The sequence below is a fragment of the Ricinus communis genome, chromosome 6, assembly GCF_019578655.1.
Source record: "Ricinus communis isolate WT05 ecotype wild-type chromosome 6, ASM1957865v1, whole genome shotgun sequence".
Taxonomy (NCBI): Eukaryota; Viridiplantae; Streptophyta; class Magnoliopsida; order Malpighiales; family Euphorbiaceae; genus Ricinus; species Ricinus communis.
The window spans coordinates 9843747-9871562 of NC_063261.1; the positions used below are offsets into that span (position 1 = coordinate 9843747).

The following is a 27816-nucleotide window of genomic DNA, read 5'->3' on the forward strand; positions in this document are numbered from 1 at the left end:
TGAAAGTTTTAGGATGCACAAGACATGTTTACATGTGGACCAATTCAATAGTTTATAACTTACTAATTAACACAAATGAATAAAAAAAACTTGCATTATCATACAATTGTAAACCCTAAGTTAGCAATTTATTCAAAAGATACACACCTCAATATGTGCAACTCTAAATAAATATTTAGTAAATACTTTGTGAACCATCATAGTGCTAGATGGAGTAAGTTAGTTTGATAATTTGCATAACTAAAAAACTTAACTTATTACTTCATCTTTAATAAAGTTAAGGTTTTTCTTGTTAATTTGCATACCTAGCTCTCCTATTGTTGTCATCCTTAAGTTGTGGACCCACCAAATTAGTCGCTTTCTTCAATTAACTTGTTTACCAAACCTACCATCAAGCTTTTAGCTTTGACAAAAATAGTTTCTCTTTTTAGACAAAGCTGCCTAATGAACAATGATAAGCCCCGCTGCAATGAATTAAGATATATAGAAAGGAATAGATTACTTGTGGATCATTACATATAATAGACAATCTTTGAAGTGTGAATTACGAATGCCAATTTCGATGCGACTTAGAAAGAAAAAAGGGAAATGTTTACAAAGGATAAAGAATGAGTGCATGAAATTCCATTCGGTTGGACATGATAAACAGTTATGTCTCTTGCTAACATATCAACTTTTACATGTCTCTTTTTTCCTTATAGCTCATATACTGCTATATCAACATTTTGTTAACAATTTAAATAGAAACTTACAACATGGGCTTTTCTATTACCCTAGTTTTAATTGGGAGAGTTTGGTATTACAATACGATTCTTTTTTTTTTTTAAAAAAGACAAATATTACTTTAGTGATCTTACGTGGCAAGTTGTAGCTAAACCATTTTTTTTATTTGTCTCTTTTCTTTAAAAAAGTTATTAATTTATAAAAAGTTATTAATTTATAAAAAGTTATTATATTTTTTTCTTTTAAACCATAATTATAATAATAACAAATTTTTGAATTTAAACTTTTATATATTGTTTTATTATTATTTTAATTAATTAGATATTACAGCTATTTAAGTTTTCTTATATCACATCAAAGATTTTTTTTCTCTATACTTCAACATTTTAATTTTAATTTTATTTTATATTATTGAAATTTAATTATATTAATTATATTTGTTCATGTATATTTTATATTGTCAATAAAATTAGAGCTTAAGTATGAAATATTTTTTTATTTCTTTTTACATTTTATAGATTTTCTTGTTATTTATTTTAGTTTTTAATATTCAAGTCAATAATTTATAAATTGGGTAAATAGAACCGGATTAGTCAAAATAGACTGGAATCGGCTCAAAGCCAGGAGAGCAATTTAAGATTGGTTTCCCTTGAATTAGAATCCAAACTATCAATTTCAATTCCAAAACGTAAAATAAAATAATTTATTTAATTAATTTTTTTATTTATTGAAAATTAGTTGAAACCAATTGAATCGGAACTATGAACTGGAATCGGCCGGCTCTATTGCCACAAAAGCTACTTCTATATATGCTAGAATATATTATAATTATATTTGACATACAAATTAATATCAATATGAAAAATTTAACATATATGCTCTAATAATTATGTTGTTTATATTAGAAATTATAATAATTTAAATAAAAATTAATAAATATAATTATTATATAAAATATATTAAATTAAGCTATAAAATATAAATAGAAATTTAATGTAAAAATTAAATATATACTCTAGTATGACACTTTTTAATAGTTTATGTAGATTAAAAATATATTTAAATTAGTTATAAGAAAAAAATTAGTTAAGTTCAACTAAATTAACTTTCTTATAAAATTTATTACACGTACTATCCTAATACAAGAATAAAATTAAAAAATTTAATGTTGCAAATTAATAGATTATAAAAAATTTATTTAAAAAAGAGATAGTTGATATGAAATTAAAAAATATAATTTATTAATAAAATATTTAATCAAATTCTGCACAATGTGTGCGAATATTAAAATAATTTGAAAATAATAATGATACAAAACTTAAATTTCACTGTCGGTGTAATATATCTCAAAAATATTAATTACTCGTTTCTTTTCTTATTAAAACTACAACTTGTAACGACGATTTCTCTTTTTGACAGAGCTGACGGGGAAGCGCTATAGCCATCGGCAACTTTGAACAAATTAGCAGCCTGTGTTAAACAACTGGCATGATGTGATGTGCTGACAAGTGGTATGATATACAAGTAGTTCTTAATTGTATTTACAAATTTGGGTTCAAATTTGAGTTTCTTTTTTTTCCTAATAATAGTTTATGTAATTGACTTTTCTTAATCTAGTTTCAAATTTTTATAGACGAAGTTGAAGAATGATAATATTTATGTCATCAAAATATAAAGACCATTTTCAAATTAAACAGTAGTACTTTCCTCGTGCATAATAATAAATGTAAACTATATTAGGAAAGCTTATCTTAATCAAAACCACATCAAACCAAAAAGAAACAGCCTACTAAATCCAACAGCCAAACAAGGGACAAGTATTTAAAGTAGTTTATATTTTATATATATATATATATAACTATTTTATATTCATTTTAAAAATTGTTCTATATTTATTTTTTATTTAACTATAAAATACAATACATCAAAAGTAATTAATGAAAGAAATTAAAATTTTATTTATTTAATTTAATTTGTAAACAAATGAAATTATGATTTTACTTTTTAATGTTAAGCTAATTATTACTCACAAATATCGGATACAATAAACTTCAGAATATCTTAAACATCTATTAATAATTTAAAACCATTTTATATCACAAATATATATTTTTAATATATTCTGAACTGATACATGAGTAATACTTTTTATTAGTTTTGAATAATTATTATTTACTCAATATAAAAAAGATAAAACATTGATTTAAACATAGTATTCGGTAAAGATTAGTCAAAGCATTATACTTTTCATTTTTAAAGAAAGATAGAACGACTTTTTCCACAAGAGAAGATTTAAGACCCTTTCATAAAGAAGCAGACTAATTGATAACGAAAATCAACGTAGAACAATTCATCAAAACCTCATCCACTAGTCTTAAAGAAAGTATAAAAGGGAAGGACCCATCCAAGACTATTCCTCGTCCATTAGAAAATTGATAGACAAATAGAAAGAAAAACACATAAATATGGAAAAGATAAAAGAAGAATGAAAACAACAATTTATGTTTATAATATAAAATTTATATAAATGATTCTAGTATATAATTGACTCTATCTTTAGATGGTAGATAATATGATAGATAAAATTTAAAAATTTTTTTTATTTAAATTTGGTATATATTATAATAAATAAATAAGTGACACGTGTATATATATATATATATATATATATATATATGTTCAATTCATAAATAATTGACACATATTTATTAATTTTAAATAATAAAATATGTATTAAGAATTTAATATTAAAATGTATAACACTTATATAAAAAAGTTCTCCAAAATTTTTGTGAAAATATCTATAAGAATAGTCATCTCTAAGGAGGACTTGAACATGTAAAATCTGGCCTATCAAGATGCAGGTAAAGACTTTGAAAATTAAATTCTGTAGCATTTAATTATCAAAGAAAAAAAGATACATAAAGATTAATGTTAGGCAGACAAACCATCTCTTTTTCAACATAGGTGGCTAGTAGTCCGAACAAAATTTTAATATTAATCAAACAGGAAGCACCACGTTTTTAGATCTTATCTTCCTCTCCATTTCTGCATTGCGTATCCTATGTCTTTGTGTTACCATATGTTCCACCATCTATAAATTACAGGCACTCCAATTGCATTCTCTACCATAGCAAACTAAACCCTTCAATTGCTTACAGAAAGAATATATTAAACCTTCAATTGTTCACAGTAAAGAATATATATTAAAACCCTTTTAGACATATAACATATTATTACCGGCAGAAACAGGAAGCAAGCAGCTTAAAGATGTCTGTAACAGTTAAGGCAGTTGTTACAGTTAAAGAAACTGATGATGGGTTATTATCTAACATTAGTTTAACAACTCCTATTGATGGCCTAAAAGATCTTCTGGGAAAAACTTTCCTTCTGGAGCTTGTTAGTTCGGAGCTTCATCCATGTAAGTGATTATAGTGAAGCTTATTAGGAATTACAGGCATGCCTGCATGAACAAACGCTTGCTTTTTAGATTCTGCTAAGCATGCATGCATGAACAAACACTTGTTTGTTTAGATTTTGATAAATATATGTATGATGAATTTAATGATTAAATCTTTATTTTTCTGTATTGAAGCGACGAATTTGGAGAAGGAAGGGATCAAAGGGTATGCTCGTAAGGTCAGTGAGAAAGATAATGTGGTGAAATACGAGAGCAAATTCAACATTCCAAAAGATTTTGGAGAGGTTGGAGCTATTCTGGTGGAGAATGAAACAACAAAAGAAATATTCATCAATGATATTGCTCTTGAAGGCTTCTCCAGTGGTCCTGTTAATTTCGCCTGTGAGTCTTGGGTTCACTCCAAGTATGCTAATCCTGACAAGAGAATTTTCTTTAGCAACAAGGTCTTAAGCTCCTGCCCTAAATATCTTTTCTTTTACTTTTCTTTATTCTTTTTTCTGAGGTCTAGAGATTTCAGACGCTGAAAAACTGCTCATGAATTTCACATTTATGCATAAAAAATCTATAAATTTTTTACCAAGTTTATATAATTCTTGAACTTCTCAATCCATTCTGAGTCCAAGATCTTTTAAGGGATTATTTATAAAATTTGTTAATTTAGAATTTGAATCAAATTTTGCCTGCAACCTTGAGGGACTAAGATGGATTCATCTAATCCTCCTCAAATTCTTTTGAAACATATTTGAATTTCGTTATATTGTTCGGTTGCTGAACCAATCTATGGTCCAGCTATGGAAACTACATAACAAAAGAGTTTAGTTAAACCTGTGAAAATTATTATAGTGTTTGGGTTTCCACCTGCCCTACATAACGTCTAGGGTTGAAAATTCACTTTTGCATTACCACTTGCATAAAACTAGTACAGACATCACATCTATCATTAGACTTAAATTAAAAAAATTAATAAAAATAAAATAGAATATTGATAAAGGGTTACGTCAGATTTTTATTTTATTTTATATTCATTTGTAGTATTCTATGTAGATATTAAAATAAATAAATTCGAAATAATATTTATTTATTTTAAATATATAAACAGTAATAAATAAATGAAGCATAGAAAGTCTATCGTATTATTAAAAACTTCATAGTATAATTAATTTTGTCTTTTAGATATATTCTGTAATCTGAAATTAAATAGTCTATAAATTCTACCAGTGTTACTTACCGTCAGAGACACCAAGTGGATTGAAGAAGCTAAGGCAAAAGGAATTGGAAAATCTACGTGGAAACGGAAAAGGAGAGAGGAAGGAATCTGACAGGATTTATGATTATGATACATACAATGATCTTGGTGATCCAGATTCGGACATTAATCTCCTAAGACCTGTTTTGGGTGGCAAGAAACATCCATACCCAAGACGTTGCAGAACGGGACGCAAACCTTCTAAAACTGGTACTCAGAATTCAGAATCACAAAATATGTTATTATGATATTATTTTTATGCATGGAAATTTATTTACTGAATACTATCCTCTTAGCACAATCAAAACAAGAGGCATGACATGATAAAAATAAGAGAAAATTAATTTTTATATTTAATAGATGCCAAGATTAATTACAGAAAATGTTACCAAAAAATAAAAAGATAAATAAATTTTTTATTTCCAATATGGTAAACATATTTCTTAACTGGGTTAACGTATCCAATATTGTTTGCTTACTTAAAAATAGTATATGTATAAAAATAATCTAAAAGAATTTAAGAAAATAATGTCTTTGAACTTTTGTACAATTTAAGAGTAGATTTGGAAGAATTGTCCATTTTTGTTTTAAGCATAAAAGAATATTAGTCATTTACTATTTAAAGAAAATAAAAATCCTATTGGAGGGACCAAATGATTATCTTTGCGCTCTTCTAGCCAACATGGTTTTTCAAAAATTGTTAGCTCAACTGAAGATATCCAACATGCATCAAGACTTATATTGTTACCAGAAATATAAAGAGAAAAGTTCTAAGATTATATAATCTCGTTCGCCGTTGTGATTGGCAAAACTATTTTTTAATTTTCTTTTAAAAAGAATCCTAAAAAGTAGATAAATCAATTTTTTAATCTAAGTAATTATTATTTTGGTTACAGCAGAAACATAATAGTTTGAGAACATTCCTAATGCAAAATAATCTGCTAAGTTAATTTCTATAAATATGTAATATATATGCAAGATCCACAATCTGAATCAAGAAGCAGCGACGTTTACGTGCCGAGGGACGACAAATTCTCAGACATAAAGCAAGATGCATTCACGGAAAGGACCCTCAAAAATGTGCTGCACAGCCTACTGCCACAAATTGCAACAAGAATTGTTGATGAAACCCTTGGATTCCCTAATTTCACTGCCATTGACTCACTGTTTAAACAGGGTATCTTGCTGCCCAAGGGTACCAATGTTGGGGCTTTTCCCAAGTTAGTCCAGACTCTTGCTGAGACTGGACAAAATATTCTTCTCTTCCCGACTCCAGAACTGTTCGAGAGTACGATCCTTTCATCTCTTGTTTTTTCTTTTTTGTTTTTTCTAATACGGTATCAGCGCTCTTTTTTGCTAAATTTTACATGAATATCTTTTCTTCTCTTCTTTAGGAGATAAGTTTTCTTGGTTCAGTGATGAAGAGTTTGCTCGCGAAACTCTTGCTGGTCTGAACCCATTCAGCATTGAATTAGTCAGGGTAAGATTGTTGCTATTGATGTGAAATTATATAGATATGTTACGATTTTATGTGAACCAAAAAATAATAAAGAGAGTTAATTTTATGATTCTATTTCATTTCAGGAATGGCCAATAAGAAGTAAACTTGACCCTAAAACCTATGGTCCTGCTGATTCATTGCTTACGGAAAAACTAATTGAATACGAGATCTGTGGTACAGTGACTGCTGAAGAGGTGACTTTATTATTACTGCAACTGTAGTGGCATATTATTCACTTTTCTATATCTCTAAACTAAAAACTGTCTTATATTATGTTAGAACTTAAAATGTTTTCCAATGATTAATCAACCACAAATATTTACTCTAAATTAGCTTTGTAAATCTTCATGGTTCTGTAGGCTTTCAAGCAAAAGAGGCTCTTTATGTTGGATTATCATGACTTGCTCTTACCATATGTGAGCAAAGTTAGAGAGCTTGAAGGCACCACATTGTATGGTTCCCGAACACTATTCTTCCTTACTAACGATGGCACATTGAAACCTGTTGCCATTGAGCTCACTCGCCCACCTATTGGTGACAAGCCAGTATGGAGGCATGTGTTTACACCAAGCTTTGATGCCACTAGTTGCTGGCTCTGGAGGATGGCTAAGGCTCACGTTTGTGCTCATGACTCTGGCTACCATCAGCTTATTGTTCACTGGTTAGTAGATGTAATCCATAGATAGATAGTATAAACAAACTATTTTTTCTTACCAACATCAGGAGTATACAACTAATATAAGAGTGATACATATATATGTCTTTTAACACTTTGGTATTCAATAATTGACACATACTCAATCATTTAAAAAAGATGAATATGTGTCGATCATCTATCAAACTGGAGGTATATACCTAAACTATGCAAGAATTCTTTTAAACAATTGTATTTACAAAAGAAGTACATGTGCAAATCTGAACTGCTGAATTATATATGGTAGTGTCGCATCAATTACAGGGTCTCTGGTGTTGTATATGAGGATTAATTATGCTATGTTCAATGTAATTCATCCTCCCTTTCGGCCTTGGTAAAACTGACTCTTGTGTGTATCCCTGCAGGCTAAGGACTCACTGCGTCACAGAGCCTTATATAATTGCAGCTAACAGGCAACTAAGTGCAATGCATCCAATCTACAGACTTCTGTTACCTCACTTCCGATACACATTGGAAATCAATGCTCTTGCTCGGGATAGCCTCATAAATGCAGGTGGAATCATTGAGAGCAGCTTTTCTCCAGGAAAATACTCCATGGAGTTTAGTTCAGTTGTCTATGACAAGCTTTGGCGGTTTGATATGGAGGGTTTGCCAGCTGACCTCATTCGAAGGTATAGCATAAACTCAAGTCAATAAATTGTATATATACATTGCACTATTTATGACAGAATTATGGAGGTACTGTTCTGAGTACAATTTTGTTTTAATGAATTCAGAGGGATGGCCGTTGAGGACCCAACAGCAACGCATGGCCTGAAGCTAGCAATTGAAGACTACCCATTTGCCAATGATGCTCTGATCATGTGGGATTCCATTAAGCAATGGGTGACTGACTATGTGAATCACTACTATCCGGAAGCAAAGAAAGTGGAAAGTGATAGTGAGCTTCAAGATTGGTGGACAGAAGTTCGAACAAAAGGACATGGAGACAAGAAAGACGAACCATGGTGGCCTATCCTCAAAACTCAAGATGATTTGATTGAAACTTTATCTACTATAATTTGGGTAAGTTCAGGTCACCATGCAGCTGTGAACTTTGGCCAATATCTATATGGTGGTTACTTCCCTAATCGACCTTCGATAGCTCGAACCAACATGCCAAATGAGGATCCAATATCAAAAGAGGATTTCAATCAGTTTATTAATAAACCAGAAATCACATTGTTAAGATGCTTCCCTTCACAAATTCAAGCAACACAAGTTATGGCTGTTTTGGATGTTCTGTCTACTCATTCACCAGATGAGGAGTATATTGGTCAGAAATCGGAACCATCGTGGGATGAAGATCCTGTCATAAAGGCTGCATTTGTAAAATTCAATGCCAAAATGAAGGAGCTTGAAGCAATCATTGATGACAAAAACAGTGACCCGAGTCTGAAGAACAGATCTGGAGCTGGTGTTGTTCCATATCAGCTCTTGAAGCCATTCTCAAAAGAGGGTGTTACAGGGAGAGGAGTTCCTACTAGCATTTCCATCTAATACCTCAAGGGTTGATATCTTGTGTCAGGTATACAGTAACCAATAATGTTCAAGTATAGAAGGCTTTTAAGCATCTGCGGCCCTGCAGAACAATAATTGCCCAAAAAAGTTTTAGGAAATTTCAATGTTCTTTTATTCTTATTATTTGTAAATGTGATTAGTGTTTCTTCCAGAAAATGTTAACTGTGTAATCTATCTTATGGTTTCTTTCTATATGTTGTGTCATAAGTACTCGCTGAAGATCTACAACCTCCCTCTTAATGATAGTTTGCAAGCCTATCTGTGTTCGATTTGCTCTTGTTATGGCATTACAGCAATAAAAAGAATCCTGTTAAAAAAATCATGTGAAGTAAATAAATAAAACATGATAATTAGTACCAAAACAACTCTGTAATTGAGCAGAAATATTGAAAGTAGCAATCATTGGAAATTGAAGTTTAAAATAAGAAGAAAGCATATCAAACTTAAGTGCATATTATTTTCGAGTAGAATGTGCCTATATATAGGCTCACAAACAAAACTAACAGAAAACTAACACAGGTATTATTGGCGCTACATCATAATTGAACTAAAAATGAGAAAAACAAGGAAATATCTAAAATGATAAGTCTAGGTGAGTCTTAGTCCAAAGTTGAATCAATTCTCGACATTCGCCCTTGATTCAAACTTACAAACACCAAGCTGAGCTAAAATAGACATGTCTTTTAGAACATCCGAACACCCTGCCCAATTACTATCAGTAAATCCAACCGACCTGAAATTTGAAACATGACTACCACAATCCAAGTTCAAGTGTTCTAGCTATGTAGCACAAGACTCTCTATGCTGCTACAAGATGATGCTTTGAGGAGAATGCATAAACCTAGAAATCACTATAACTGAAACGGCTATATTTGGTCGAGTATGAGTTAAATATATCAGACCTCCCACCAAACTTCTAATATCTTGCATTCGTTGGTTCAGTACCATCTTCAAGTTGAAACCTTTTTTTCATTCACATTCATTGGTGGAGCTGCAATATTATAATTGAACATGTTAAACCTCTTAAGAGGATCAGTTACATATTTCCTTTGTGAAATAAATATTCCATCTTCACCTTGTTGCACTTCCGAACTAAAGAAATAATGCAATAGACCTAGATCAGACATTTCAGATTTTTTCTTCATGCAAAATCTAAACTCTTCAATAAGAGAAGAAGAAGAGCCCATATAAATTGTATTATCAACATATAAACAAACAATGAGAAGTTTATTGTTACCATTTCTCTTAAGTAAAGTGTGGGCTCATTCTTACTCCTCTCAAAGCCATTTTGATGAAAATAAGAGTCTGTTTTGTTGTACCATGCTCGTGGAGCTTGCTTTAAGCCATGGAGTGCTTTCTTTAATTTGTATACCTTTTCTTCTTCATCAAGTATAATGAATCCATCTAGTTGGGTGACATAGACCTCTTCTTTTAAGAATGCAGACTTTATATCAAATTGCTAAACATGCCATTTCAGTTGTGCAGCAATAGCTAGAACCATTCTCGCAGTTTCAAACCGTGCTACTAGAGAAAAAGTTTTGCCACATTATATACCTTTTCCATAAGCTATGGCTTATGTTTTTGAATTTCTCCATCTGCATTATACTTCGTTCTAAACATTTGACATCAATCACGTTTTTTTCTTCAGGCATGTCCATCAATTCTCATGTCTCATTTCTTGAATCACCTCCAACTCTTCTTTCATAGCATTTTGCCATTCTTCTTTTTCTACTGCTTTATTATATCTTGTAGGATCATATACAAAGCTTGTGTATTCTCATAGATGTCTCTTAATGATCTGAACTTTCTTGTGAAGTTTCATCCAAGGATACTTGACAAGAAGTAGAGTTTCTACTACTTAATGAAGATGGTTACAAATTTGGTGAGCTTATGGGAGTTTGATTTGCTGCAATAGTTGTGAATCTTCACTTCCCATTACAATTTTAATATATGCAGCTTCTTTATTTTCACCCCAATTCCAGCTAGCCTCTTCGTCAAACACAACATTCCTACTCACAATTACTTTTCCACTAATAAGATTATATAACCTATATGCTTTGGATTACAGCTTCTTTCTACTTTGTTTCCCATAAATCTAAAAATTCAACTTTTGGCAGCCCAAAAACCATCTCTTTTTGACTCAACAACTTCAACCTATTGGTATTTAGATGCCCATATCATAGGTGCCAAATTACAGATTCATTATTCTCCTTCACAACAAGAGCATGACTCTCGACACAAGAGATTTCAAGAGGATACAACTTATTTTTAGTCATACAAACATCAACTACTATTTGACCTGATGTTTTATCTCTAATAACACATGTACCATTATCAAAAAAGAGAGAATAACCACCACCCATTAACTGCCCAATACTCGACAAATTTTGTGACAAACTAGGAATAAGATAAACATAATGAAGAACCTTGATGTTACCATGACCATATTGCCATAATACCTTTGTCCTTCAACTTGCATATGCTTGTTGTCACCAATTCTCACTTTTCAACTTCAATGATTCATCAAGCTCCTAGAATAATGACTTTACACTGGTCATGTGATTAGAGCACCTACTTTCCAAACACCAAATATCAGTAGCAAACATTTGCATCATCATAACAGGCCATGAATAGCTTGACCTCTTCCTCTTCTTTTCTTCTTCTACACAGCTTACTTATTTTTCTCTTTTCTAGCATTCGACCTTTACATGTCCATTTCATTTGTAATAGTAACATTAGACACCACTTTTGTTGCTTCTTTGCCTTTTAGTTGATTGCTTTGGATAGTTGTGCTCATCCCCTCGTCCTCTACCAGAAACACCTCTTCCATGAATTCCTTATCTACCACATTCTCTACCAACTACCTTTTGTTGCTTCTTTGCTTTATCTTTATTCTTCTCATTTGATCTATTGATTCTTGCCTCATGAGATTGCAAAGATCCTATTAGTTCATCAAATGAGTATGTAGCTAGGTCTTTAGATTCTTCAATAGCTGCAACTACATGATCAAACTTACGAGTCAAACTCCGTAATACCTTTGCAATAATGGTTTGATTTGAAATTTCTTCTCCATACGACCTTATTTGATTAACAATTGCAGCTACTCTTGCAAGAAAATCTTGCACTGATTCTCCACTTTTCATTTGCATGGTTTTAGAATCACGATAAAGAGATTAAAGTTTCACTGTGATTAGCTTAGATGAGCCTTGAAATGTCATCTACAGGGACATCCAAGCTTCTTTAGTTGTGATAGCTACTAAATTTTTTAAAAAAGTTGAGTCATGAACTGCTTGTTGAGTAAAGAATAATGCTTTAAAGTCCTTCTTGTTCTCTCTCAATTTAGCCTCTTCATTTGGATTAGCATTCCCATTCTCAACAAAGTCGCAAAAGGCTTGAGATTTGAACAAATTATTCATCTTGATGCTCCAGAATTCATAGTATTCACCTTTGAAGAACATGAATTGCTGATTGAGAAACACTCACAACATTGCCATTAGTTGTAATAAGTTCTATGTCAATTTATAATCAAACTAGGCTCTGATACCACAAATTATTGGAAATTGAAGTTTAAACTAAGAAGAAAATATAGCAAACTTAATTGAAAGGAGAAGACTTTGTTACTACATATTCTTTCTGAATAAAATGTGCCTATATATAGACTTACAAACAAAACTAACTTGCTGAAATTTCTCAACTAACAGATAGATATTATTGGCACTACATCAAGTTTGGGGGGTAAAATGACAATTTTTACAAGTTTAAGGACTAAATTGTTAAAATTTTTAGAACTCTTGCTCTTTAGAGCCAATCGACTCTGTGCACAGCCGATTGGCTCTATAGGGCTTATTGGCTATTTTTTGAATTTGGCGTTTTTTTATGTGTATTTTCGACCTAAAACGCTAAAAATTAGTAAAAATAAGTTTGGGTTTCTAAAATAATTTTGATGATGTGTGATTGTGTAATTAAAACTCGTCAGATAGACTTAAGCCTTGAAATTGGATTTGGCATGAAAATTGTAGTTCATTAGGTAATAAGATGCCACATCAGACTTTAATTTAAAATCCATATAGACTTTAATGGACTTTGCCATGCTTTATTTAGATTAAATTAAGTTATATTAGATTTAAAATCACCGAATTAGGTCTTTCATAAAAACTAGCCTATTATAGTTAAAGGTTGGAAATTAAAGCATAATTTGTAATTGGGCTATATTAGGTGGGGTTTGTATGTAATTAAATAGCAACTTAGGTTAATAACTTTGAGAGGTTGGGTATTAATAAAAATAGGGCTAGACTTAGGTGCACCTCACATATTGTAGTGCTTGATGTGTAGAAAATTTAATGTTGCATTTATAGGGAATAGCTCGTTAAACAATAAAATTAAAGGCAAATATATATAAATAAGAAAGTTGCTGTATGGATCCATCTCTAGATTTATGATGTAAGCTTTCTTATAGAATAGAGAAACGTCACTTATTAGTAAAGTATCTCGATTATCCGGGCAACGACTCTTATCTCCATGATAGTCTTTTTGTGAGTAGTTAGCGTGTTCCTGATTAAGTTAAAAAGCCTTGCAATGTCATAGTCGGTAAAGACACTTGGGTGCGCGCACAAAACCGTCGCCCATGGTGAAAAGGCCTGATGTAAACCTTCTATGGAAGAGAAGATTACACGCCAAGATCAATACTCATAAGGCTTTGCCAAAAGTTATTTGCGGAACTATCACCCTTATTTATAAAGAATAAGATCAATAACTATAATGAGATGAACTTAATTAATTATAGAAACTAACAAGTTAATAGAATTAAATTAAGGTAGAAGTGAAATCAAAACCTAAACAATAAGTTTTAATCTCAAGAACACTCAAAGAAACTCTTTAAGCAAAAACAAGGTTTTCTATTCAATCAAAAGATATATATGCTTTTGCCGAATTACATAGCTCTATTTATAGATTTAAAACAAAATAATCCTAATCCTAGAAGGACTAAGATATGCAGCCAAGACTCCTAAATAAACAAAACTTGAAGTAAAAGAGTAGCAAACTCCTATTTTGACTTGGACTTGTTAAAAGAAAATCCTTATTTTGACTTGGATTTTGACTTTGAATATTCAACCTTGGACTTGGGCTTTACGTTTGGGCTTGAATTCAACATAAATCAGATCGATGTCTTTATGTTGGGCTTTAATCCATGAATGAAATACAATTAATCAAAGTTGAATCTTGATCTTCTAAGTCCAACTCGCTGGCCTTGCTTCTTGAATGCATCTTGTCTGTCACGTGGACCATGAAAGAGCACAAGGCAGCCTTGAATCTCTTGCTTCTAGGTCGTGTGATTGGACCCTCATACTTCAATGGATCCATTCGTGCTTGCTTGTTGGTGAAGGATCAACCTTGATTTTATCATCCCCTCCCTCCTCGAAAGGATTCGTCCTCGAATCAAGACCTTAATCAAAAGAAAATGGAGATAAATCAGCAACATTGAATGTAGCACTAGCTCCATACTCACCGAGCAAGTCAATCTTGTAAGCATTATTGTTGATGCGTTCCAACACTTTAAAAGGTCCATCTCCCCTTGGCATCAACTTGCTTTTTCTTTGGTTTGGGAATCTTTCTTTGCGCATGTATATCCACACCCAATCTCTGGGTTCAAAGATCACCTCTTTTCTTCTTTTGTTGGCGTGTTTAGCATTTGCTTCATTCTTGCGCTTTAGATTAGCTCGAACCTGTTCATGCAATTTAAGCACATATTCGGCCTTTTTCTTGCCATCAAGGTTAGTTTGTTCCTTTAAAGGTAAAGCAATCAAATCTAAAGGACTCAAAGGTACAAACCCATTGGCAATCTCAAAAATGCAGAATTTAGTTGAAGAATGCATGGTTCTATTATAAGCAAATTCTATATACGGCAAGCAATCTTCCCAACTCTTAATGTTGTGTTTTACCATGGTGCGTAGTAGTTGTGATAGTGTTATATTTACTACTTCAGTTTGACCATCGGTTTGTGGGTGACAAGTTATTGAAAATAACAAGCGTGTACCTAACTTACCCCATAAAGTCTTCCAAAAGTAGCTAAAAAACTTAGCATCCCTATCACTAACTATGGTGCATGGCATACCATATAAACGCACTACCTTTCTAAAGAATAGGTCAGCAATATGTCGTGCATCATTAGTTTTCTTACAAGCTATAAAATGTGCCATCTTTGAAAACCTATCAACAACAATAAATATGCTATCATGCCCATGCCTAGTTCTAGGTAATCCAAGTACAAAATCCATAGAAATATCAACCCAAGGTGAACTAGGTATAAGGAGAGGCATATACAAACCATATGGTTGAAGCTTAGACTTAGCATGTTTGCACACAATACAATTTGCACAAAATCGCATAAAATCCTATTTCATGCAAGGCCAATAAAAGTGATCATGCAATATATCTAAAGTTTTTTTAATACCAAAGTGTCCCATCAAACCACCCTCATGTGATTCTTTCACAAGTAAATCATGTATAGAATAAGAAGGAATGCATAAACGTTTTTCAAAGAAAAGAAAACCATCATGCCTATAATACTTATCAAACGCACCTTGTTCACATGCCTTATACACTTGGCCGAAATTACTATCATCATAATATAAGTCTTTTATTTGTTCAAAACCTAGTAATTTGGCATCTAAAACAGCAATTAAAGCATACCTTCTAGATAAAGCATCGGCCACTATGTTATCTTTACCTTGCCTGTACTTGATGACATAAGGGAATGCTTCAATGAATCACTCCATTTAGCATGTCGTCTATTCAGGTTGTTTTGACCCTTTAAGTACTTCAAGGATTCATGATTGGTGTGGATCACGAACTCTTTGGGCAGCAAGTAATGTTGCCATACTTATAAAGCTCTAACAAGTGCATAGAGTTCTTTGTTATAAGTTGGATACTTCAGGCTTGCTCCATTCAACTTTTCGCTAAAATAGGCTATTGGCTTTCCATCTTGCATTAGAACAGCTCAAATACCAATACCGGAAGCATCACAATCAATCTCAAAAGTTTTATCAAAATTAGAAAGAGATAGAATAGGAGAAGAAGTAAGTTTTTGTTTGAGCAAGTCAAACGCCGATTGTTGTGCTTCTCCCTAATTAAACTTCACATCTTTCTTCACTAATTCATTCAATGGTGCGGCAATGGTACTGAAATCTTTCACAAAACGCCTATAGAAGCTTGCTAGTCTATGAAAACTTTGAACTTCACTTGCATTTGTGGGAATCGGCCACTCTTTGATTGCCTTCACCTTTTCTTCATCAACCTCAATTCCTTTTGCAGTAACAACAAAACCAAGAATAAATAAGTTTGTTTGTGCAAAAATCGCTCTTCTTGAGGTTAGCAAATAGAACTTCTTTTCATAAAGTTTCAAGAACTGCACGTGCTTTACATGTTCATCATAAGACCTGCTATAAATAAGTATATCATCAAAATAGACAACCACAAGCCTGCCTATATAAGCACACAAAACATGATTCATTAATCTCATGAATGTACTAGGTGCATTAGTTAAACCAAACGGCATGACTAACCACTCATATAAACCAAATTTAGTTTTGAATGTTGTTTTCCATTCATCACCCTCTTTCATTCTAATTTGATGATAACCACTTTTTAGATCAATCTTAGTGAACACAACAGCCCTATGCAACTCATCAAGCATATCATCTAACCTAGGTATAGGATGACGATATTTAATAGTTATTTTATTAATTGCATGGCAATCCACACATATACGCCAAGAACCATCTTTCTTAGGGACAAGTATAACAGGAACAGCACATGGACTTAAACTTTCCCTAACATAACCTTTATTAAGAAGTTCTTCCACTTGGCGTTGTAGTTCTTTGGTTTCTTCGGGATTTGCTCTATATGCCAGCCTATTGGGTATGGTAGAACAGAGTACAAAGTCAATTTGGTGCTCAATTCCACGAATGGGTGGTAACCCACTTGGAATTTTGTCGGGAAACACGTCCTCAAACTCCCGCAAAAGAGACTTGAAACTTGAAGGCAAAGAAACATTAAGATCGTTAGTGGTTAGTAAACTTTCTTTGTAGACAAGCACAAGTATTTGTTTTTGTGACATTAAAGGTGTAAGAGTATAAAGTTTATTGTGAAGTGTAAGATAATAGCAATTTGAACGCCCCTTGTAGATGACATCTCTATCAAACAGCCATGGTCTTCCCAAAAGTAGATGACAAGCTTGCATTGGGATCACATCACACAATACTTCATCTTGGAACTTTTGCACACCAAATGCCACCCTAACTTGCTTTGTAACCTTGATACCTCCCGAATCATTCAACCATTAAAGAGTATATGATTTTGGATGTTTGGTTGTTGGAAGTTTCAATCGATCCACCATCATTGTGCTAGCGACGTTAGTGCAACTACCACTATCAATAATTAAAACATAAGGAGTTTCTCTTACCAAACAGCGTGTATGGAAGATGTTCTCTCTTTGGCTTTCATCATCAGCCTCTTGTTGCATGTTCAAGGATCTAATGGTGACTCCATATAGCTCACCTGAATGCCCCTCTTGCTTAGCTCCATCATCGGAATAGCAATCTTCCAATTCGAGCATTGAATCTTCATCACTTTCAGCTCCACTTTCTTCTTCACTAGCATACACCAATTCACCTCCTTTTAATGCTAAAGTGCATTTGTTCGGACATTGAGAAGAGATATATCCATAGCCCAGGCATTTGAAGCATTGGATATTTTTGGGCTTGCTTTCTTGAGTTCGGCTTTTATTGCTTTGATCCCCTTTTATTTCGGCTTTATTATCTTTAGACATTTCCTCTCCTTTGTTTTGGGTAGAATTTGTACCTTTCCAATTGGATTTCCAATTAGAATTTGTTGAAGAGGAGTTCTTGCTCTTTTGCTTCAATTGTCGCTCTATCTTGATTGCCATGTGTAGCATGTCCTCCATCTCTACATAATGCTGCAATTCAACAAGATTAGTAATATCTTTATTAAGACTATACAAAAATCGAGCCATAGTAGCCTCCCTATCCTCTTCTATGTTGGCCCTAATCAAAGCAACCTCCATCTCTTAATAATACTCCTCTATGCTCTTTCCACCTTGTACCAAACTTTGTAACTTATTGTACAACTCTCTATAGTAATGAGAAGGAACAAAGTGTTTTCTCATTATTCGTTTCACTTCAGCCCATGTTTGGATCTCCCCCTCACCATTCCTATGCCTATTACTCACTAGTTGATCCCACCAAATTGCGGCATAATTGGTGAATTCAACTACTACCAGTTTTACTTTCTTCTCCTCATTATAGTTATGGCATTCAAATACTCTCTCAACCTTCTTTTCCCACTCTAGATACAACTCGGGATCACTTTTACCTTGGAAAGAAGGAATTGTAAGCTTAATACTACCCAAGTTTGAATCTACCTTATTTCTCCCATAGTGAGTTTCGGTTCTATCTCCCCATTCTTCTTCATCTTTCCACGTTCCTCTCCTTGCTCTAGACATACTTTCCTCACCTCGAAAGCTCCTACCTCTCGATTCAGATTTGATTTTTATTAATTCATCCATCATTTCAGCATATCTATTTTCATTATCAAGCCTTTGTCATTCAAGTTTGGAGTTTATAGCCTCCATGAATGCTCTCATATCTGGAATTCCGTTATCAGAATCTTTGGAAGAAGACTTATTAGATATGGTTTCAAGAAGATTGGTTTCTTCCTCACGTGTTTGCACTCAATCAAAGAAAGATTTTATCTTTGTGCCCTTCAAAATTAACTCAAATTGTAAAAGTTAAAATCATAACCAACTTAATAAAACATAATTAACAAGCTAGAACATAAATTAATTAAGCTAAAGATGAATTAGAGGAAAAGGAGAATAAAATAACGAACTAAGAATAAGGATGGAAGTAGAAGAAATAAAGAATAACAGAATGATAAAGAGGAATATAAGAAACCGAATAGGAAACAATTAAGGAAAAGTAGAATAGGAAAAGGAATTGAAAAGAGAAGGTTATGTGATATCTTCAAACCTGATTTTGTTTGGATTTAACCTTGACCAAGTCAATCTTCTTCTTTTTTTGAATCAGCTCCAAATCTTGCTTTCTATACTCTTTCTTTTTTTTTCTTAAGCCTCACTTCGGATCAATAATTCAGATCCACACACAATTTCTTTTCTTTTTAACCAAACAAGAACAAAACATATAGAGCTTAATTTGATTAAAACATCTCGAAGACTTTGACCAAGCAAACTAAAGGAAACGAAATAACAAAATAAAGATATCACAGACCAATTTATCTAGAACGTCTCGAAGACTTTAACCAAACAAATTTACGAAGAGGATAAGATGAAGAGAAATCTGAAAATAAAAGAGTATGTGAGTAGAAGAACAACGAAGATAACAAATAGGATATGTAACCAAACCTTGTGAGCTAGCTCTGATACCAAATGATGTAAACCTTCTATGGAAGAGAAGATTACACGCCAAGATCAATACTTATAAAGTTTGCCAAAAGTTATTTGCGGAACTATCACCCTTATTTAAAGAAATAAGATCAATGGCTATAATGAGATGAACTTAATTAATCCTAGAAACTAACAAGTTAATAGAATTAAATTAAGGTATAAGTGAAATCAAAACCTAAACAATAAGCTTTAATCTCAAGAACACTCAAAGAAACTCTTTAAGCAAAAATAAGATTTTCTATTCAATCAAAAGATAATATGCTTTTGCCGAATTACATAGCTCTATTTATAGAGCTTAAAATAAAATAATCCTAATCCTAGAAGGACTAGGATATGCGGCCAAGACTCCTAAATAAACAAAACTTGAAGTAAAAGAGTAGTTGTGGTTGAGACTAGTTCACTTAATAGTCTATTTTTATATCACTATACCATTTTTACACATTGTGCACTTTGGTCCCTACAGCCTTGATGGCGTCAATTAGTAGTTCTTTAGTTCCACTTAGACCTTGAAATTACGACACTAGCTAACCATAGTCACAAGTTTCAAGTAAATTTCCTTCGTCGCATGGACCCTTGAGTGGAAAGACGAGCAAAGAAAGGATATTTGACTTGTGGAAGCCTTATTTTTATTAGAGACTCACCAATGGTAATGATAGTAAAAATCTCCCCTAAGTACCCAATTGTTTGCTGTTTAAGATATGTTTCCTTATAAGAGTTTGAAGCCCACATCTTGGAAGGCCTTGTCCAAAACATGTAGGCTTTACCTTTATATTGGAGAATATGACCTTGTATGTTTAAAATGCTACGAAAGCTATTGGCATGTGTGTCGGTACTTATTATCCCCTATTGATAGTAAGCCCACACCAAAAATCCTAGGAAAGGGAGTCATGTGTGCTATCTGTGTTAGCTACAATCTAAGGCAGTGTACCTATCGATGTAGTCTAGCACTAATGGCGAGTATCAAGGTCGTATTCCTCGGGAAAGTGAAAGCCCAGAGTTACTCCTTTGTTCTTTATTATATTAACCTAAAATTAGTAATGAATAATTTCTAAACTAACTAATAGCTACAAGCTAAAAACTAAGGGAGATGCAGGAGTAATTGATAACTAAAATAACCAAGACAAGAAAGCAAACCCAAAGGGAACCTAAAACTAGTGATATAAAAATAAGATTTTCTATTCAATCAAAAGATAATATGCTTTTGCTGAATTACATAGCTCTATTTATAGAGTTTAAAACAAAATAATCCTAATCCTAGAAGGACTAGGATATGCGGCCAAGACTCCTAAATAAACACTAGAATCAGCTTTTCTTATCCCCAATGGAGTTGCCACTGTGAGCAGCAGTTGTGGTTGTGCACCAAAGTGTCTCTAGCGACTACTGTACTACAAGGCTTTTCAACCTAATCGAGAACACGCTAACTAGTCTCAAAGACTAACGCAAAGAAAAGGAGTCGATATTTGGATAATTCTCCGTATACTGTTTCTAATTGAGTGGCGTACTAAATTCCATTAGGAAGCTTCACCACATCCAGATACGGATCCAGAAGCCAACTTTCTTATTTGTGTATCTCTACTTTTATTAATTAATTGTCCATTCCCTATTTATGCAATTACTCACCAAACAATACAACATATGAGGTCCACCTAATTCTAGCATATTTTAAGGATAGCCTAATTCATCATTCACTTGATTAGCCTGATTAACTATTCACTTGATTAGCCTGATTAACTATTCAATTATGTATAAAAAGGCTCATCTAGTCTAGCTTAATTATAAATTATGCTTCAATTACCAAGTATTTATCCTAAATGGGCTGCATTTTACATGCTAGAGCATGTTTTGATTTTTCTAGTATAAGTGGGTTAGTTCATTAATTAAATATGGCAAAGCTCGCTAAGCCAAAATAAATTTTATAATTTAGGCCCAATTTATTATCTTGTTAACCTAGTAGGCTACAAGTTACATACTAAATCCAATTAAAAGCCTTAGGTCTAGATGTCCATTTTTAGTTGTTAATCATATAACAAGTATTTTTCCATTAAATTATAGAAATATAAAGCAAAATAAAAGAAATCAATAAAAAAACTAAACTATTACAATCCTCCTACAACTAATTACCTCAAAAACAACTAAAAATATGCAGAAACTGGCAAAAAATGGCTAAAATCCTCGATATTAGCAAAAATAGGCTATTATCAGATGAACAGCCGATCGGCTCTATGTATAGTCGATTGGTTGTTCATGGAATCGATCAGCTCTAGGGTTCTCCTAAGCTGGATTCAGTAACTTTGATGCTCTGACTCCTATATACCCGGATACATGCATAAGAACACATAAAAAATGATTAATATGCATATAATACACAAAATAACATATAAATAAATATATTTTTAGGGCAAACTCAAATTAATTAAAAGGTAAACTTATAGTAAATAAAACCTCCTAAACATGCTAATTCCCTTAAAAAATTGACATTACATTAAACATCCAAATCTAATATAATCTAGATCTAATCATACAAATATAGAAATTATCATTAAAGAAAAGTAAATCTAGCATGTTAATATACTCATATGATTCATCAAATTCAAATTCCAAAAAAAGAAGAAGTTATCAGTTTCAAAATCCGAGAACATGAACATGATGAAAAACACACAAAATTATGTAATTAATCATAATAACCACAAATCTAGGCACATAAAGCATGTGAGACAGATATTAAAAAAACAATCATAACAAAATCATAGACCTTACACTAATAGATGGGTGATAAAGAGACTAACCCTGTAGCTTTATACTGTAATTAACTGGTCAACATACCTCTAAAGTATTTATCATGAATGTAAACTAGTGCATTAGGACATCCAATCTTTAATATCAAATTTGTAACACTTAATAACGCTCAAGAATATTTAAGCCTGAGTTATAAAATAAGAGTGACAAAATAATTTAAATAGCCCATAGGCTAACAATAAGATAGTACACAGTTCCAAATTAATAAAATAATAATAACTAAGACTATTGGCCCAACCTCCACTGGAGCTAAGTTTTGATGAAATAGAAATGAGGACAATGCTCAAAAAGGAATCTACTACTAAGCAACAAGTAAATCTGAAAATGTTAAAAATAAAGGGGTGAGTATAAAACTAAGTGAAAGAATAAACAAATAACAAGGGGGAATAGGCAAGGAGTTATACATCATTTGCCTCAAAAATATTTAAAAAATATGACTATGAATCTGGCTGGTTAAACCGTCAGAGGGCGGAATCATAAAATTAAACCACTTGCTATCCTTACCAATAATATTAGTAACTACAATAAGAATAATGATAAAAATGACAATAGTATTAATAATTAGAATTATAATAAAACCCTGTGTACAATATAAATGTCTCCTACTGATCCCTGGCAGCTTTAGGTGCAATAGATGTCTGACCTAGCAGCATCAAAGCGCAAATCCCTGTCATAAATGCACAAACAATACCCTCAAAAGGTAATCACCCATTATATGCCCCAAAAGCATCTGTATACTAAGTGCTATCCTAAAGACAATATATTTTAATCAACACCTGACATCCACGGTGTGATCATATAAGCTACATAAATGAGTATGTACACTTATCCCATTCAGAGCATAATCCTTTGATAATAGTAATAAGAATTTAAAATACCATTGTCGGCTCCTAGGTGCTATAGAAAATATTTCTCATCTTTCTAATTCAACTTTTCCTTATTTAAAAAAAATTCTTATAAGATAAAGCATTTATCATATAAAATATATGTATACTAGTAAGCTACCCACGCGATGCTGGAGGTATTTAGTATAGAGTTTATTACTAGTTTGTGTAGTTGTTGTTTAGATTGATAATTAATATTTGCTAAATTATCAGTACACAAATAAAATAGAACCATCTGAAATAAAAATTCATGCATGCTAAGCAATAATCACTTTAAGTGTTTTAATACCGTACAATTTGGATATTAAACAGTCTACCAAATCATCGGTATGGTTGAACTACAATATAAAATAAAAAGATAACACTAACAATCAGCTATCAAAATGCAAAACAAAATGCAATCACTGAAGAACATTGGACAATAATTTTTTGAGGATTCCGACTTAACCTACATAAGGACAAATAACAAAAGGGCATGAATTCATAAAACATTATTAAATAACAGTAACATATTATATTCAGTTGTACTTACAATTAAATGTCAATATTGTTATTCTAACAATTGTCGTCTGCAGGTGATAACAAAGAAGTTGATTTGTATGTGCAGTATATATAGCGAATGGTTTATTACATCAGTTGGTTAATAGTACTTACTTGGTAAATATTCTTTTGGCTGGTGTATCATCTGCAAAAAGATCGAATTGAAGCTCGTTACTGGAAACAACTGTTGATTGATCTTCAATCTCTATCAAATTTAGGAATTTCTTTTGAAGAGCTACTACCTATACATGTAAAATTAAGGGCTCTTTTTCACATTTCTTTTAGTTTCCAGTTCTATTGATCTTCGAATCAACATTGAACCTAGAAAGTTCTTTTTTTTCGGTAATTGAAGCCATCAAAGATGTCATCGTCTTTAAGCATATGAGTGATTTTAAAGGACAAATTATAAGAATCATCTGCTCTATTGTTAAGCACGGCCTAGAAAAGTTATTCCATACTAAAGATTCTCATTATTAACGGAGGGATCGAAAATTTATCTCTACATCCCTGAGCAAGATTAGATGCCAGTAACCCAATAAGATCAATTGTAGAACAACCGAATATGAGAAATTTTGCAGTTCCACTATCATCTTAAACAATAGTAATTAACTTGTACCTATTAACAAATGTAAAAGAAATTTTATTATTTCTTTCATATAATATGTATCAATAATATTACCATTATAGATATAAATTACATGTAGATATACCAATACACTGGAGGGTCTTTTAACTCTCCGTAATTATTGCACCAGACTTTTATAATTTTGATCACTACTCTTACATTGCGAACATGCTCGGTATCACCACCCGCTTGTTACATGGACATTTCTAATAATTTCCCTACATTTGAATTTGATATCCTACACAATTAATGAATATGAATAATTATCAAATATAAACAGTGGATCATTTGACATGTTGAAAGCCAGTAGTTTAGCAATTGTTTTTCAATTAGCATTTTTTTCAGCTTCGATATCACAAATAAGATGATTTTCGATCACAAACAGGACTATAAAACTGCAATGTCAGCCTGTATTGAGATTAAATAGATGTAGAATAATTTTGTGATTACCTCAATCCGAAATCATGATGTTCCAGAATATCTATATTGACAATATACTTTGTTGTAAAAGAGCTATTCACCGAAACTATATCTCTGATATATATATATATATATATATATATATATATATATGAAAGCGTGAATCAGTTACAACGCCACGAACTTAGATCTAAATTTTCACTGCTTATTATTTTCTTCTATTTCCTAGATCTTGTTCTAATTTGGTATCAGAGCCTCTTGGGTTCTGGGATTAGAAGCATATCTACATTATAAAGATTTTACATTCATTTTAGACTGCATCAGGGTTTCCTATAGGCAAGTTCGCTCATTTTATGCTAGAGTAAGTCCCACGATGGCAAGAAAGTCGAGAGTCGTGGTCCAGGCTTGTCTAGAAAGTTATTTTGGTTTAGGTTAAAATGAATTTAGAACCTTTCTTCTGTAGATCTTCTTCTTTCTCAAATTCTTCTGCCTCTGAATCATCGAGGTACAAAGGTCTAGTAAATAGTGAAGAAATCACTATTGAAGATTTTTCAAAACATATTGACGATTGGGAAATACCCAAAGTCCAAATTTCAAAGCCTTTTGAAGAGATTTATCTCTTAAATCCAAAGAATGATGACGAAGATATAGAGATAACCTCTACCCCATCTTCACCATCACCATCAGCCATTACCCAAAACCTTGAAGCAGAGATCAACATGATTTCAAAAGAGTTCGAAATTGATAAAAACTCTTGCATGAAGATTTCTATTCAAAGAAAAACCATCTTAAAAACTTTGGTTTTTAAGAATTTGTTAAAAGAAAAGATAGTATTCAGGAAAATACTATCAATTTTGCATTCAAAACAAAGCCCAAATCAAATTTTTGATTGGTTTCAAATTTATCGCAAAGAAAATAGCATCCTTTATCCCTTTAAGGATAAGTCCATTAGCCCCACACAAGAAGGAACAAAGCCCCGAGTGGAAGGTAGGAGAAAACCTAATCAGTCTGAACATCCTCCCTTAGGAAGATAACCATTCCTTATGGAGAGAGTGAGATAGAGGCAACGCCTTACAAACCGGTAGGCGAAGACCTTGAAAAGAATGTCAAGAATATTGTTCAATGTGAACAATTATTCGAACACTGTCTAAACACTATAAGAAAGCAACCGGTTAGAATAGAAAACCAGATTCAAAAGCCCCCCAGTGGTGACATCTCCTATCCCCAAAGATCGGTCAACCAAAAGAGTCGAATTGCCGGAGAAGCTTAAAAACCCCGTTTTTAAGCCATATCGGCCTACAAAGCCAAGCCAAGACCATTTCCAAAAGCAAACTGAGTTTGCCAAAGCAATCGGAGAACAGCCTAAGTAGATTAGCAACCTCCGAGTCGTCCAAAAATCTAGTTCCGGATACTCCTCAAAGCAAGAGGGAATATCGCAATAGGACAAGCCCAAAGTGATGAATCGGGATGATTCAGGGCTTGAAAGCCCCATTCCAAAACCCTTCAACATCAACAGACTAGGAATCCAAGCCCCTAGATTAACTCCGGAATACTCCTAGGAGTACCGCCTCCAGATCTAGGAATTGAAAATAGGAACAACATCCTAACCCGGTCTAGATTCAATGCCTCCTCCGTCTATGAATGGAATATAGATGGAATGTCCGAGTACAACATCCTTGGTCTCTTGCAATGATGACCATGGCGTGCCTAATGCCTACAAAACCCAAAGTGGTACCTCCGATAGAGCCATTCTTGAGCTCCCGATACTGGATTTTCTGGCCTTAAAGGATGGTGGGATTATCATCTCACTCAAGCACAAAGAACTCCAAATCCTATGTGCTATCCAAACTACGGTGAAGGAACTCCCATTCTAGATGAAATAGGAAATCCAATTGAGGATGCGGTCAACTCTAATCCTCACTATTTCTCTTCATTTCATAGGAGACCCTTCTCTACTCAAGGACAAAAATGCCGAGCTCCTTAGCAACCTTACCTGTAAGAAGCTTAGCAATTTCCAAAGTTACAAAGACACTTTCCTAACCAGAGTCATGCTTAGGGAAGATTCTAGCCAACCTTTCTGGAAAGAAAAGTTCTTAGCTGGTTTACCTAAGATTTTAGGTGAAAGAGTTAGGAATACCATAAGAGAAGCCCATAGCGATCAAATCCTTTATGATTTCTACACTTATGGTGAGTTAGTTAGTCTAACCCAGAAAGAAGGTTTAAAGATTTGTCATGACCTTAAGCTTCAAAGATGTTTCAAATGGGAGATGAAAAAGACTAGGCAGAACTAGGTAGTTTCAGAACTTTGAGTACAAATGACAGAGCCCGTGTCTAGTTGCAAAGGGAAATGCAAAGCCGATTCTTATTCAAAGTCTTTCAAAAGAAGCGATTTTCCAAATATAGAAAGCCTTCTAAAAGCAAGGAGAATTTCTATAAAAGCCATCTTCTTCCAAATTTCATTCTAAATTTCCAAAGAAAGATTCTAAAAAGATTTTTCAAAAATTACATGCTTTAAATGTGGTAAGAAAGGCCATACTTCAAGTATTGTAAGTTTTCCAAAAGACTTCTTGAGCTTCAAATAGAAGAAGAAGTTTTGCAAAAGATTTCGCTCTTCTAGTTGATTCATCCGAATCGAGTTCTCAAACAGTGAGGAAGAATTTCAAATTGATGAAATCAAAACCTCAATCGATTGTTCGAGATGATTCAGAGAGCTTTTCTAAGAACATTAATATGCTCACTAGGCAACAAGAAGCTCTTCTTGAGGCCGTAAAGCATATTAGTGATCCTCTTATTCAAAAGCGTAGTTTTAAAAGAAATTTTAAAAACTGAATCTCAGTTCCTTCTTCTAGTAAGAATACTTATGATCTTACTATGATTTTAGACAAAGGGAAGAAGTTAAAAACCCTCTTCCCATCGCTCAGAACTCCGGAAGGAGATTAAAACCATCAAAACAGAACTCAAAGAG

General features: G+C 32.7%; 2 protein-coding genes across 2 annotated transcripts; one reads left to right on the forward strand and one right to left on the reverse strand.

Annotated features, from left to right (window-relative positions):
* The first annotated feature begins 3799 nt into the window (after positions 1-3799).
* LOC8287142 (linoleate 13S-lipoxygenase 2-1, chloroplastic) lies at positions 3800-9298 on the forward strand. The gene is made up of 9 exons (XM_025157611.2): positions 3800-4144; positions 4319-4587; positions 5363-5600; positions 6370-6678; positions 6785-6870; positions 6975-7085; positions 7251-7552; positions 7951-8217; positions 8323-9298. Exons 1-9 carry the CDS (start codon positions 3994-3996, stop codon positions 9083-9085), a joined length of 2496 nt encoding a protein of 831 aa, XP_025013379.1. The 5' UTR covers positions 3800-3993; the 3' UTR covers positions 9086-9298.
* Positions 9299-16229: 6931 nt separating this feature from the next.
* On the reverse strand, positions 16230-18188 carry LOC107261381. Its single transcript, XM_048375273.1, has 3 exons — positions 17568-18188; positions 16874-17417; positions 16230-16588 (listed from the first exon to the last, which is right to left on the reverse strand). The coding sequence occupies exons 1-3, from the start codon at positions 18186-18188 to the stop codon at positions 16230-16232; spliced, it is 1524 nt and encodes a 507-aa protein (XP_048231230.1).
* Between the last annotated feature and the right edge of the window lie 9628 nt (positions 18189-27816).